General features: G+C 60.3%; 1 protein-coding gene across 6 annotated transcripts in view; it reads left to right on the top strand.

The window, feature by feature from the left end:
• Positions 1 to 14,688, top strand: part of ZC3H3 (zinc finger CCCH-type containing 3) — a 68,179-nt gene that overhangs the window by 46,287 nt on the left and 7,204 nt on the right. For 3 of the 6 annotated variants that reach the window (XR_014055870.1, XM_081497070.1, XM_081497073.1), the window contains exons 5-9: positions 2,721 to 2,905; positions 7,054 to 7,096; positions 7,171 to 7,332; positions 7,438 to 7,507; positions 9,255 to 9,386. Coding sequence is in view for 5 of the 6 variants with exons in the window: in XM_081497070.1 (XP_081353196.1) it covers positions 2,721 to 2,905; positions 7,054 to 7,096; positions 7,171 to 7,332; positions 7,438 to 7,507; positions 9,255 to 9,386 (592 nt within the window). In the remaining variant the exon portion in view is untranslated. Of the gene's footprint in view, positions 1 to 2,720; positions 2,931 to 7,053; positions 7,097 to 7,143; positions 7,333 to 7,437; positions 7,508 to 9,254; positions 9,387 to 14,688 lie in introns of all 6 variants that reach the window. The other 3 variants (XM_081497068.1, XM_081497072.1, XM_081497069.1) reach the window with 2 other exon arrangements.

Genomic DNA, 14,688 nt, shown 5'->3' with positions numbered 1-14,688 from the left:
AATGAAATTTCCTGGCGGCATGGGCCTGCCGGACGGATGGGAGAAGGCTTTAGGTCTGAGGCTCCTGTTGTAGAAAAGGAATTACAGGCCCTTGCTGTGAGGGCAGGAGCGCTCCCCGGGTCCTTGGCCCTGCTATTATCTCATTAATTTTATCCTCTCTTCTCAATACAGCTCGTTTCCAAAGGCTGTCCTTTCCATTAGGGTAACAATTTACTGGAGTGCCATGACACCCACAGCAGTGAAAAGCTATGAGGTGTTTGGGGCGCACCCCCCCAGCCTAGTGTTCCGGCCCCCGCCTGCTTGGCGTCTGCCGGCCGCAGGTCCAGAGTCAGCGGGTCCAGTGGGTGAGGGCAGGCAGAGGGGGCCGCGCGGCTGCCGGCTGGGCTGGGGCTCATGGGCGCAGGGTCCTTCCCGAGTTCTTGGGGGTACCCACCTCCCCCGGAGGCCCCAGGGCGCCACTGAGGATGTGGCTCCTCCCAGCCTGGCTTCCAGGCTCCTGCCCTGCCTCAGCCTTGCACCCGGGCACGTGGGTCCTCGGGCACAGGTGTGCGCATGGGCCGTGAACATGGGAGGCCTGCTGTGTCCCCGCCCTGCCCCGAGGCCCTCAGCCATCCTGTCGCTGTGGCAGAGCCCAGGAGCAGGGTCTTCTCTCTAGAAAAGGGGCCGGGTTGGTTGGTCATGTTCATCCATAAGAATAGTCGTTCCTAGGCCCTCCAGCCTCCACCCGCTGGGCCTGCCAGGGCTGGGCCGCCGTGTGCTGCTGGAATCCAGAGCTTCACCTGCGTGACTGCCTCTGGGGGTGGTGTCCTGTCCAGCCTCAGCCAGGAGCTTGTGCCCAGGTAGGGCGCTTCCTCACCCCCCGGAGGGCTGGTATCTGGCGTCCATCCGTGGCCCTGCTTCCTCCCCCCACTGTCTCAGGGGCTTTGTGCTGCCTGTGTCTCAGGGTTCATGGGGGATCATGGGGGCCAGCGCTGTGAACAGAGGGGAGGCGGGGGAGGGGGTGCCCCAGCGAGGCGAGGACGGCTGAGAGGGCTGTGTTCCCGCAAGTGCGTCCTTGTCTGGGAGCACAGCCTGTTGGGGGGGCGCTGGGGGTGGTGCCCTGATGGTGACCCCCACGCTGCCCCCGGCCTGGGGCACGTTGATGGAACGGCAGCTGCCTTGTGGGCAGGAGGCCCCTGAGGGCTCCAGGCAGTGCAGGGCTGGGGCTGTGGGCACCTCTCGGCCTCGAGCTGGGGGCTGTGGTGACCGCTGGCTGAGCTTCACTCACCGTGGGGGTCAGGGCTCAGGCCAGGCTGCACCTTTTGGACGGTATCCAGAACACCTGCAGGGGATCCAGAGCTCCCAAGGCTGACTGGCTTCTTCAGTGAGGGCGGGACCCCCAGGCCCGCCCCTCCTCAGCCCCTCAGCCTTGGAGGAGCCCAGGAAACACAGCAGGTGCCTGCGGGACATGCAGACGCCCCAAGGCCAAGGCGCAAGATCTGGGTCCCAGGCTCTAAGGAGGGCCTGGGGGTCTGGCTGCCTCCCCAGTGCTCAGCCGGCCTGGGAGTGGGCAGCTGGAGCCCCTCTGGCGCAGCCAGGGTGGGCAGGGCTGCCAAGGACCCTTGGGGGGGTCGCTCTCTCCAAGATTGGTGTTTGTGAACTTGAGTTTTAATTAAGGGAAACTGGGTTAAGTGCTTTCTGGAGGCCTGCTTGGCGCTTCCCGCCTGACGCTGCAGCTTCAGATCCCGGCTCACCCTCAGCCTGCAGCCTGCAGGTGGGGAGTCAGGCCAGTGGTGGGCCACCTGTCAGGCCGGTCTGCACTCCAGACCCGGGTTGGGGCCTCCCCCCTGCCATGTGGCCGCAGGGTTGCCAGGAGAGCGTGCTCTGCTGCCCCAGTGGAGCTGGGGTTCGTAGACTCCTGGGGAAGGGGCTTCAGGGCATGGGAGCCTCAGCAGGAGGCACTGGGGAGCCCAGCCCTGCCTGGCACTGGCCGCCCTCCTCGTGCCCTGCCCCGCTTCAGCAGAGGTGAAGCTCTCGGACGGGTGCTCCTCTGCCCAGGGCTGCCAGCGGCCCAAAGAGAACTGAGCTCAATTTTCATAAGCAGGTTTCTGCTAAGACACTCAGAAGGTCAATGCCAAGTTGCCAAGTTGCTCTGGAGCCCTGAGCCCTTCCTGTGGCAGCTCGGGGAACAGCCCACCAGGGCAACTGCAGGCCCACCCTTTGTGGGACCTGAGTCTTGGGGTGCGGCCCTTGCCTGCTGCAGCCAAGGGGTCTGTGGGGGACTTCTCCTGACCCATCTGCCCTTGGGTTGGCCTGGGCCTGCACTCAGTTGACCCCACAAGCAGCCCAGGCCTTTACCAGCCCTTGACCTTGAGGGGACTCCAGTCTTGCCCCCAGATAGCTTGCCTGGGTGAGGGTCCATGAGGCTGTCCCTTCCTGGTCACGATGCCAGGCGCTCCATGCAGTGGACAGAGGAGTGGACGGCGGGCAGAGGCCCTTGCTGACCACACAGCGCGGCCATCCCAGAGCCAGGGGGTACCACGGGGCAGCGTCCAGGAGGTGTTCCCGGACACCGGTGACCCTCAGGGCTGCCTTAGTGCTGGCACTGAGGGCTTTCCCCTCACAAAGGCGCCCCAGCCTCAGAGGGTTGAGGGTGCCATCTCCTAGGCCCACAATAGGTGGGGGACAGAGGTCTTCTGACTGCCTCAGGGCCGAGCTGACGGGCTTTCCTGTTTCTGCAGGTCCCTGGCGCTGAACACCCTGCGTCCCGCCGCAGGCGGGAGAGCCCAGACTGGCTCCCCTCGGTGGCGGAGCAAAGGCTACCGCTGCATCGGAGGCGTCCTCTACAAGGTGTCAGCCAACAAGCTCTCCAAGACCTACAGCCGGCCCGGCGGGGACGGGGGCAGCAGGCCCCTGCTGCGCACAGGTGAGGCCCCTGGGGTGGGGGCGCTGTGCCTGTGCTCTTGTGAGGGCGTCCTGGAACTGTCTCCGCCAAGGCGGCAGTGGCGGGGAGGCCCCCAGGGCACACCGGCTGCACCCACCTCGCGCTTGGCTGAGCCGCCTGATTTTCCGTGTTTTGCTCCAGGACAAAGGAGACGAGCCAGGTATGGTAAACACGGCCCAGTGAGTGAACACCTGGGACCGCGGTGCCTGCCCGGGGAAACAGGCCGCGGAGAAGGAAATGCTGTGGATTCGCTTATTGTACAAATTAACTAGAAAAATATTTTGGTTTCAATCCAATTTTACTCCTTTCCTTTTGTGTCAAAAAAAGGTGGGGTGTGCAGGGGCTGTGGGGATTGCACAGGCTCATCCCTAGCCCGACCCCTGACAGGGGCAGAAGGGAGAAGAGCCCAGCTCAGGAGGTAGGTGGGGCGCAGGAGACAGCGGAGGGCCCCCTGGAACCTCCCCTCTGCCAGGCCAGGTGCACCAGGCCCCCAGGACAGGCACAGGGGCCGGGGGCCCAGGGCTCTGCTCCCCTGCACATCCTGCTCCCTCCAGGAGCTGGGCTGTGGGCCTGCCCCCACCCTCTACTCAGCCTCAGAAGCTCGCCCGGTGGAGCCGCAGGTGCAGGCCCCCCTCTGACGCCTTTGCCGGGCACACGTGGTCTGTGGGCCCCACACATAGCTCTGGGCGCCTCAGAGGGCAGGGGTCTCAGACCCGCTTTGTCCTACCTGAATCTGGGCCCCGCACAGGGCTGCCCCAGCCAGGCGGTCTTCCCCGGGACCCTTCCACACAAGCCCATGAGGGCCGTGGGGCAACCAGGTCTCTCTGTGGGCCCTGCTCTCTGCCTACCTTGGGCTGGGCCCTGGGGGCCATCCTGGATCTCGTGGAATCCCAGGCTGCACGCGAGGCCGATCTCGAATGGACTGGTGGGCTGTGGGGGTCACCTGTCACCTGGGCTGCTTGCTCCCCAGGGCACCCGCGGGCGGAAGGAAGACGCGGGTTTGCCCCCTCACAGTCCAGCAGCCCTGTCAGGGCCATCCGCCGGGCGTGGGGCCTGAGTCTGAGGCCTCTGCCACCTTGGGACATAATCATTGCAGGAGGGGGGCCGCCTTCGGGGTGTGGGGACATGTCCCCTCTCCCACACTTCTCTGGGAGGCGCCGCGCTGAGTGCTAAGCTCCACAGAGCCTGCCTCCCCTGCAGAGCCTTTCGAGCTGTGAGGGGTCCTAGCCTTCCCCACCCTTCTTCCCAGCCCCCAGCCACTGGGCCTACGGTGAGGACGGAGGCCGCCTCCCTGCCCACCTGCCCCCACAGGCTGCCCATGCCCTGCTGATCAGTTGGCTGGGGCACCCCCTCACCTCAGCACGGGGGCAGGGAGGGGGTATTTGGCACATAGACCACAAGGCAGCCTGTCCTGGGGGCCCAAGGCCGGCCAGCACGGCAGCAGCCGCCTGGACCCCCGTCCAGTGGCCAGCTCCTGGCTGTAAGGAGGGTAGATTGCTCCCAGCTGTGGGAATGCCCACAGACTAGCAGCTCACTTAGATGAGTAATAATTAAAGAAATAAATTTTCTCCTCTGGTGTCAACAGAACTGTGACTTCAGCAAGAAAGTGCAGCCCTCCTTGGGGTGCGCAGGGGCTCCACCACCCCCGCTGGCTGCAGGCCTCTCAGCACAGCCTCAGCCCTGTCGGGGTGCCCACCATCCCAGGCCTTGTGGGGAAGAGCCTTGCCCTGCCCATCCCTCAGCTCCAAGGGCAGGGCCTTCTAGCAGGCACACCTCACTGCCCCAGAATCGCGGGGCCAAGCACTTTTTCCTGGTCTAAGTCTGCCTGCTCGCAGGACCCAGCCCGGGGTCCCCTCCCCACAGGCTTCAGCCCGGATGGGTCAGCCCTAAGAGCCTGCAAGGCCCTGCGGTAGAGCAGACACCGAGTCTGCCTGCCATCGCTGCCTTGCTCAGCCTGGGCTGCAGGGCTGGCTTCCAGGCTTGTTCTGAGCCCCAGGCCCCAGGGGTAGGCTGTGGGGGGCAGTCTCTCTGCCACCAGCCTGCCACTGCAGGCGCTGGGCAGGCGGGGGGGTCTCTGCACCTCACCTGTAACCTGTGACCCTTCTCTGGGTGCTGCAGGGTCACACAGAGCTGCATGTGAGAGAGGGTCCCACCGGTTGGTCAGTCTACCCCTGTGCATCCAAGGCCCTGCCGCGTGGCCTCTGCCGCTCCTGGACGCCTCCTCCCCAGGGTGGCATGTTCCAGGGCATCGTGGGCGGGTGGGGGCTGTGGGAGCTGGTGGTGCTTGCTCCTCTGTGCCCTCGGACCCCAGGGCCCTCGACTGGGGGGGTGAGCCCCTATCTGGGTGGGAAGGGGGTAGGGCAGCCTTGCTGCTCTATTTCGGGAAGACCCCTAGGAAGTGCGAGTTCTCCAGAAGGCTCAGCCCTCCTGCTCCGAGGTTGCCAGGGTTTTCAGCTGAACTTTTTAGCGCCTCTCAAGCCAGCTACTTTATGTACATTTTTTAACACTGCAAAGCATTTGAAAAGGTGCCTCCTCCTGTTCCTGTAAAAATTCTTACCAAGGCCTACACTGGCATTTTTTTAAGAGCCACTGTGGAAAGAGGAATAAACCTAAGCACCCCGCAGAGGCCAGGCCTGGGGCTGGTCTGACGGCAGACTCTGACGATGGCGTCCCTTGGGGGGGCAGGTGCTGCCCCTGCGTCACTGGCAGCCTGGGTGACGGCCGGGAAGTCGCGCTCGCCAACCGCTGTCAGATTGCACTGTCACCCTCGGGCTCCAGGTGGGGACCACCACATGCCATCTGGACTGACCTCCGCTGCCACCAGACGATGGGTGTCCCCTGCCTGGAAACCAGACTCCAGTATGGCCTGGAGCTGCCCTAAGACCCCTCCCTGCCAGCCCCTCAGCTCTGAGGCCCCCCCTTCTTTCCGTGTCGTGCCCCCCCACCCCATTCAACCCTGTAAGTCGGCCCCCTGGGCCTGGACCGCCGCAGGAGCAGCCTCCCTCCCAGGGGTTTTGCTGCACAGCCCTGGAGCCGCCTTTCTAACCGGAGGAGACTGGGGCTCAGAGGAGTGCCGCAGTGGGGCAGTGCGAGTGCTGGCCCAGAGGGCTCGGCCCGCTCGCGGGCCTGGGGGTGGCGCTGGGCGCCCTGCAGCAAGCCAAGGGGAGGGCCCTCCAGGTGGTGAGGGGGCCGCCTGCCCAGGCCTGCTCCAGGCCAGGCAGCTTGGGGACGTCCCTTTTTAAACCAGGAATGCTTTGTCATCGCCTCAGGTCCCTAGAATTTCTGAGTGATGTCACTTGTGCCTCCTGCTGTGACTCCATTTCAGCAGCTGCGTGTGGGAAACCCAATCTGGTCTGGGGAGGGTCACGTGTGTGTTGAGGAACTGTGGCTGTCCCGAGCGGCTCTCACTCTGCCCTGCCCGCCTCAGTCCTGGGGACTGACCGTGTATCTAAACGGCAGGTGGGAGCTGCATGTTGGCCTGGATGCCCCCTCTGCAGGCGAGCCTGCCTGATTGTCCACCTGCCTTCCTGTTAACCATGGACCACGCCGTCAGTGACTCCCCTTCGGACACAGTCAGTGACCTCGGAGAGGTCCTGCTTGGTCTGCGCACTTGGGGTTTTGAGGAATATTTTACGGGGTGCCTCCACAGTTCTAAGGAGCGGGACGCCTGCCAGGACCTCAGAGCCGTGTGATGCAGGCCAGCCCGAACCCTGCTCCTCAGGTCATGCTGGAGTCTGGTTTGCAGGCAGGGGACACCCGTCGTCCGGTGGATTTCCGCATTTGTGGAGGATTTCAGCATTTGTGGCCATACACTTCTTAGCTTCTATTTTATGGTGCTTTAAACAAGCCATTCTTAGCTGCTGCAAACCAAGTGGCATTCCCAGACCTCACTCAGGTCCCATGTCCCTGGGGCTCTGCTCCAAGCAGAGGGAGGTGGCAGGGATGCCCCACCACCCTGTTCCTGTGACCACCCGCTTTGAGGCAGGACCACTGACCAGACACCAGGGTGGCCTCTGCCAGCTCCCCTTGGCTTCCTGCCTGCCCTGGCCGGGGATGGCCTGGCAGGTGAGCAAGGGGAGGGCAGAGCCTGGGGCGGTGGGCCTGGCGTGACCCGGCCCCTCCTCCCACAGGCCGCTTGGACCCTGCCAGCAGCTGCAGCCGCTCCCTGGCCAGGTATGTGCCTCTGGGTTGGGGGGCTCCCTGGCCTCCCGGCCTCCCAGGGCTCATCGCTCTCTCCCTGCCCCCAGCCGGGCCGTGCAGCGCAGCCTGGCCATTGTGCGGCAGGCGCGGCAGCGGCGACGGCGGCGGAAGGAGGAGTACTGCATGTACTACAACCGCTTCGGCCGGTGCAACCGTGGCGAGCACTGCCCCTACGTCCACGACCCCGAGAAGGTGGCCGTGTGCACCAGGTGCGCCCACCCCCCACCCCAAGCAGGGCCTCTGGGTGGGAGTGGGGCGGCATGGGGCTGGGCCGCCCTGGGCTCCCGCCCCTCAGACTCCCCCTGTGTGCGCAGGTTTGTCCGGGGCACCTGCAAGAAGACGGACGGGACCTGCCCCTTCTCCCACCACGTCTCCAAGGAGAAGGTGAGCGTCCCCCCTGCGCCTGCAGGCCGGAGCTGGCCCCAAGGCTCTGCCCCTGCACCCCTCCCCACCTGGGCCCCTCTCCCACCCCCCCCACATGTCCAGTGTCCCATCCCCCCACCCCACCCCAAGGTGCGCCAGTGGGGGGCCTGCGGTGGTGGGAGAGGGAGGCACACAGCTGGGCCCGCCCCGAAGTGCATGAGGGCAGCTGAGGTCAGGGGTCAGTGCTGGCTGGGGGCATCCTGCCAGCCCCGAGGGGGAGGGGGTCGCGGCGGGCCTGGGGAGGCACTGCTGCTGCTACTACAGCTTTTCCCCTTGAGGAACTTGGAAAGAATCAGCATTTTTCTCCCTAATAGAGCTTCGAAACTCTGTTGTGAGCAATTTGGAAATTCACGTCGAGTTTCGGGTTCATTAGCTCGGCTTTGGAGCCGGCACAGGCTCTGAGCTGTCTGAGGCGGACACCCCGCACCAGCGCCCTGAGTTAATGTTATTGTTATTTGTGTGGATGTGCTGGGTGCAAACAAGGTTAATTGAAATGAGAATGCAGTTTCCTCTTGATAGCAGCACTGACAGCTAGGAGGAGTTCTGTTTGGTGCAAGAGTTGGCTTTATTATCCCTTTTTATTAGCGCTAATTTGGGCCCTGTATCAAAACGCACATTAAGGGAATTGTCTGCAGCCGCTGCTCTGCCAGCCCCAGGCCGCCGCTCCCCTCTGCGCTGCAGTTAAAAGACAATTAAAAATAAACTCTTCGCTAAATCACCCTTTGTTTCTCTGCTTCCTCCCTCCTTCCCTCCTTGGCTAAAGTCATATCCCCCACCCCCTCAGCCCCCCCACCTCCTCCCAGAAAAGAGAAACCCCTGTGTGTCCTCTTGAGGCGGGAGAGCACCTGGTGGGGTGCAGTGGGCACCACGTGGACAGGGCAGGCAGGGCTGACAGCGGAGCGAGGGGCCGGGAGAGGCTGGTGGCATGAGACCCGCAGGGCCACAGCTGTGTGAGCTCCTGGCAGGGTTCCCCCCCAGGAGGCTGGCCTGCAGGGGGCAGGGCTCACCCCAAGGGCCCCAACTGCAGAGGTCAATGTGAGTGACATCAGAGAGACACACACACCCTCCCCTGCCCGCCTCCACTGGCTCTCAGGCCTCGCTTCCCCCTGTAGGGGGAGGTGGGCTGCCCACCTGTGTCCCCCACCAAGTCTCCCCTGGGCTGGCCTGCCCTCTGCCAGGCCCCTACAATGCCTGCCCACAGTCAGTGCCAGCAGAGCCCCTGCAAGGGCTGCTCCAAGTCAGGTCTCCAGCTCACGGATACTGCCTGGTGCCCATGCATCGGGCAGCTGGAAAGCCTGCTGGATGTCAGGCCCTGTGGGCCGTCACCCCACTGGAGCACCCACACGCTGCCTCCCTCCTCCCCTGCCCTGCTCTTCTAGCTGCCAGCCTCCTCCTGGCCCCCACCCAGCCCCACCGCCCAGAGCAGGCAGGCTCGGGGCATGTGGCAGACTTGGGGACAGCACATCTGGGCCTGGGCCATCCAGCTGGCTGGGTCCCCATCTCTGTCCTCACGTGACTGCAGGCCTGGGTGGCCTCTCCTCTGGGGAGGCTAGGGTCTGACGTTGGGGAGGGCCAGTCTCTGTGTGGCTCACGCCTGGTGGTGGAGCCCTGGATGGGCCCCTGGGGTCCTAGTGCCCCTGCCTGTGAGGTGGGGTGAGGAGGGAGGCTAGGGGAGCTGCCCTGGGCCTCACTGTCTCCCGCCCCCCAGATGCCTGTCTGCTCCTACTTCCTGAAGGGCATCTGCAGCAACAGCAGTTGCCCCTACAGCCACGTCTACGTGTCCCGCAAGGCGGAGGTCTGCACCGACTTTCTGAAAGGCTACTGCCCTCTGGGCGCCAAGGTACGGGGCATGGGGTGGAGGGGCACTGGGAGTGAGGAGCTGGGCCAGGGGCCAGGCCCACCTGCCTCGCGGGCCTGTCCTTGCCTGTCCTCTCCCCTGCCCGTCAACAGCTGACAGCTGAGAAGCACGGCTGGCTCACCGCGGCTCCTCCGGGGAAGGCCCCACCCTGCAGGCCTGGGGGCAGCAGAGCGGCCATGTGGGCCTGGGTGGGGCCCCTGGACAGCGGGTCCTGGTGCCTGAGAGGGAGCCTCCTCGCCAGCCCAGGGGCCTCAGCAAGGCCCGCTGCCTCCTGGTCCGCAGATGCTCGTGAGTGACCACCCTGCCTCAGGGCCTGTGGGCTGCCCTGGGGGAGCAGGCCGGGCCCTGGGCCCGGGGAGCGCATGTCTCTGCAGGCCAGCTCCCTGTCCTGGGCCGGGCTTCACCCTGTGGGGAGCACGGTGGGAGCACAGCCGCCCCCCTGCCAGCCTGTGCACAGCCTTCGGGTCCCCCCATGGAGGCCCCTCCTGCAGAGGTGGGGCCCGGCTGGTGGCTCCAGAGAGCCCAGGTGGGGTGGGGCGGGGGCGCAGGACCCCCACGGAGGCTGTGGGTGATTGTTGTAAAAGATTCCAATGTAAATGAAAATATCAAGGCGATATTTAAGTTCTGCTTCTATTAGTGGAAGTGCTTACTGCGTGCGTTTTGGCGTGTGGGCGCTGTGTGGCTGCCACATGATGGATAGCGGCTTGTAATTATAGATGGGAAAAGCGCTGAGCAGGCCGGATCCAGTGGGGGTGGAGGCAGCAGCCTGGGCCGGCGAGGGTTAATTTTATTCTCTAAATAATATAAAAAGTGCTGAGTCGTCACCTTGCTGCTGAAGTGGAAGTCCTCAGATGGGCCCCAGAGAGTTTATAATATTCCACTGAATCAAGTGGAATTGTTAACCTTGCTTCATAAAGCGCGGGCTTGTTAAAGACGCACGTCCCCTTTTCTTGTGAATAATTTAAGCTGGAGTAGATCCCTGTCCTTCATCTTTTTTGGGGGCCACGCGCTGCTCCTGGGTCTGGGGCTCAATGGTCAGCCTCTCTCTTCTCAGTTTGTCCTTCCGGACTCTCAGGACACTCAGGGACACAGCCAGCCTCCTGTGAGACGCCGGATGTCACAGCAACTGCCTCACGCTTCCTCAGCTACTCCTGGCGCTGGTGGTGGGCTCCCCTGATCGCTTGCTGTCGAGTCCGCGTGAGCGGCTGGGCTTGCCACTGATGAGCGTGGGGGGGGCGGGACACACTGAGGGCGGGTGTTACAGCGCTGTTGCTCGGTCTTGCGGACGAGCGCCGAGCACTGGCCCCTGCGTCACCAGCGCTGCCCTGTGCCCCGGCCAGCCCGCTCAGGTGTCTGTGGCACTGTGGGCCCGGGACTCCCACCAGACCCGTGCTGCTCACACAGTCCCCAGGGTGCTTTCCGGCCGGAGGTCCACCCCCGCCTTGGCCTGGAGCACCAGGCCTCCAGGCTCCCTGACTCCATCCTTGGTTTGAAACTTGCGGTCTTGGTGTGTGCTGCAGCTGGGGGTCGCCTCTCCAGCCCCTCCTGGCACAGAGCAGAGAAACACCTGAGCGTGGGTATCATCCGCAGCCACTTCTGTAGCGACAGCGACTCCCCCGCCCTCATGGTCCTTGGCCCGCTCTCCACAACTTCCTTGTCTCTCTGTCCCCCATGTGTCGGGGGCCCACCCCCGCTGCCTTCTGCCCTGCAGAAGCTCCTTGTCCTCTGGACATCTTTCTTTGAAATCACAGTGTCTCCCTGTCAGTTCAGTTCAATTCAGTCGCTGAGTCGTGTCCAACTCTTTGTGACCCCATGGACTGTGGCATGCCAGGCTTCCCTGTCCATCACTAACTCCCGGAGAGTACTCAAACTCATGTCCATTGAGTCGGTGATGCCATCCAACCATCTCATCCTCTGTCATCCCCTTCTCTTCCCGCCTTCAATCTTTGCCAGCATCAGGGTCTTTTCTAATGAGTCAGCTCTTCACATCAGGTGGCCAAAGTGTTGGAGCTTCAGCTTCAGCATCAGTCCTTCCACTGAATATTCAGGACTGATTTCCTTCAGGATTGACTGGTTGGATCTCCTTGCTGTCCAAGGGTCTCTCAATAGTCTTCCCCAACACCGCAGTACAAAAGCATCAACTCTTTGCACCCAACTTTCTTTTTTTTTCAGTTCTACCAGTTTATTGCTACCAACCCATCTCCCTCCACCCTCATGCACGCATGCTCAGTCATGTAACCCCATGGACTGCAGCCCACCAGGCTCCTCTGTCCATGGACTTTTCCAGGCAAGAATACTGGAGTGCACTCAACTTTCTTTATGATCCAACTCTCACATGCATACATGACTACTGGAAAAACCATACCTTTGACTATGCAGGCCTTTGTTGGCAAAGTGGTATCTCTGCTTTTTAATATGCTGTCTAGGTTGGTCATAGCTTTTCTTCCAAGGAGCAAGTGTCTTTTAAAAATTTCATGGCTGCAGTCACCATCTACAGTGATTCTGGAGCCCAAGAAAATAAACTATGGTCACTGTTTCCACTGTTTTCCCATCTGTTTACCATGAAGTGATGGGACCGGATGCCATGATCTTAGTTTTTTGAATGTTGAGTTTTAAGCCAGCTTTTTCACTCTCCTCTCACTTTCATCAAGAGGCTCTTTAGTTCTTCCTCACTGCCTGCCATAAGGGTGGTGTCATCTGCATATCTGAAGTTATTGATATTTCTCCTGGCAATCTTGATTCCAGCTTGTGCTGCATCCAGCCCGGCAATTCACGTGATGTAGTCTGCATATAAGTTAAATAAGCAGGGTGACAATATACAGCCTTGACGTACTCCTTTCCCAATTTGGAACCAGTCTGTTGCTTCAGGTCCAGTTCTAACTGTTGCTTCTTGACCTGTATACAGATTTCTCAGGAGGCAGATAAGGTGGTCTGGTATTCCCATCTCTTTAAGAATTTTCCACAGTTTTTTGTGATCCACACAGTCAAAAGCTTTGGCGTAGTCAATAAAGCAGAAGTAGATGTTTTTCTGGAACTCTCTTGCTTTTTCTCTGATCCAGTGGATGTTGACAATTTGATCTCTGTTTCCTCTGCCTTTTCTAAATCCAGCTTGAACATCTGGAAGTTCTCAGTTCACGTACTGTTGAAGCCTTGCTTGGAGAATTTTGAGCATTACTTTGCTAGCGTGTGTGATGAATGCAGTTGTGCAGTAGTTTGAACATTCTTTGGCATTGCCTTTCTTTGGGATTGGAATGAAAGCTGACCCTTTCCATGTCACTGCCCGATAGCTTGCCCAGGGGTGTACTTTTCCTCAGGCTGAAATCCTTCCTGTTTTTATGGGCAGGGCCTCCCATTTTTGCCCCTGTGGCCCTGGTTCCAGGATCCACTCCCTCCCCAGGCAAGGCGAGCTTCCAGTGTCTTCTCCCATGTGGCGTCAGGATTAGGGTTTGAGACGAGGCTCTGAGTGGGGCTCAGTCCCAGGCCAGCCCCCTCTAGGGGGAGGCCTCGCCTCCTTTGTGTGCAGTCGGGGTGCCATGGTGCTTACCTCGAGGGGAGGTTGTGGTGATGTCACCGCACCCAGCCCTCTGAGCCAGCCTAGGGGCCCCGGCGCCCCTGTTGCTGAGTCTGGTGTGTAGTGCAGCCTCGCCCCCTTTTTGCACGTAGTAAGCCTCTCCCCGCCACGGGAAGCCCTCCATTCCTTCCTCTCTGGTTGATGGAGACACTTTCTTCAAACCAGGTTCATCACGGTCGTGTGTACACGTCCTCCAGTTCACAGTCACAGGCGTGGCTTCGGTAGCTTTCAGTAAGTTTACGGAGTCGTGCAGTCGTCAATGCCGTCTGCTGTTACACCATTCCCACCACCCAGACATCCTCAGCTCTTTCTGTGGTCAGTCCCTTCTCTGCCGCCTGCCCCCCCGCCCCACACGGGACACACAGACACAGTGATGTATGTCTGTCTGTGTGGAACTGTCTTTTCTGGGTGCTGCACACGGGGCCCCTCGGGGGCAGGCTCCAGCATCCGGCTTCTCTTGTCAGCGTGTTTGAGGGTCGTCATGTGGTGGTCTCGAGCAGCGCTCCACTGTGTGTAGGGGACACTGTCTGTTTCTCTGCTTGCTGGGGGTGGGCCCTGGGTTGTGTCAGGGGACTGTTCTGAGAGAGGCTGCATGCGCAGGTCTCGCTGTGGACACAGGCTGCCCGTCCAGCCCCACCAGGAGGGAGTGAGGGTTCCCTTTGTCGCATCCTTGCCAGCACCCGGCAGCCGTGCTGGTGGGCATGAGGGGGTCTCTCACTGTGGTTTTGGTTTGCATCTCCCTGGTTGCAGTGTGCTTACTAGCTGCTCCTCAATCCTTTTCTTCACAGCTTTCGGTTCAGTCCAGTTGCTCAGTCATGTCCAACTCTCTGCAACCCCATGGACTGCAGTACACCAGGTTTCCCTGTCCATCACCAACTCCTGGAGGTTGCTGACACTCATGTCCATCGAGTTGGTGATGCCATCCAACCATCTCATCCTCTGTTGTCCCCTTCTCCCCCTGCCTTCAATCTTTCCCAGCATCAGGGTCTTTTCTAATCTTCACAGCTTTATTGAGATAGAAGTCACATCCCATACAAATCACCCATTTAAGTGCACAGTACTATGGGTTTTAGTGTATTACATTTTTTAGTTATTTAATTGTAGCAGAATTTGGCATTTTTAAGTGTACAGTTCAGTGGTATTAATTACTTTGACAATATTGTACAACCACCACTATCTGTTTCCAAAACTTTTTCATCGCCCCGAAAAAGAATCTCTAAACAGTTGGCAGTGAGTCCCTATTCCCCCTGCTCTCCACCTCCTGGCAGCCACAGATCAACATTTTGTCTCCATGAATGTGCCTATTCTAGGTATTTAACATAGGTGGAATCTTACAGTATTTGCCCAAATCTTTTTTGTATCAGTTGAGATAATCATGTGTGTTTTTTCCCTTCATTCTATTAAGCTGGTCAATCAGACATACTGACCACATTGATTAATCACAATATATCGATTGATTTTTGGATGTTGAACCATCTTTGCATTCTGAGAATAAATCCCACTTGATCATAGTGTATAATCTTTCTAATATGCCACTAGTCCAGTTTTGTACTATTTTGTTGAGGATTTTGACATTTGTATTCATAATAATTTTGATCTGCAATTTCCTTTTCTCATAGTGTCTCTGTATGCTTTTGGAACCAAGGTAAGGCTAGCCTCATAGATTGTTTTGGCTGTTGTGTATTAGGGAAGTATTCTCTCATCTTCTGCGTT

This window comes from Giraffa tippelskirchi, chromosome 6, assembly GCF_054371585.1.
Source record: "Giraffa tippelskirchi isolate mGirTip1 chromosome 6, T2T-mGirTip1v1.2.pri, whole genome shotgun sequence".
Lineage (NCBI taxonomy): Eukaryota > Metazoa > Chordata > Mammalia > Artiodactyla > Giraffidae > Giraffa > Giraffa tippelskirchi.
Note: the sequence above shows the minus strand (reverse complement) of the source record. Positions and strands in the feature narration are given on the sequence as shown.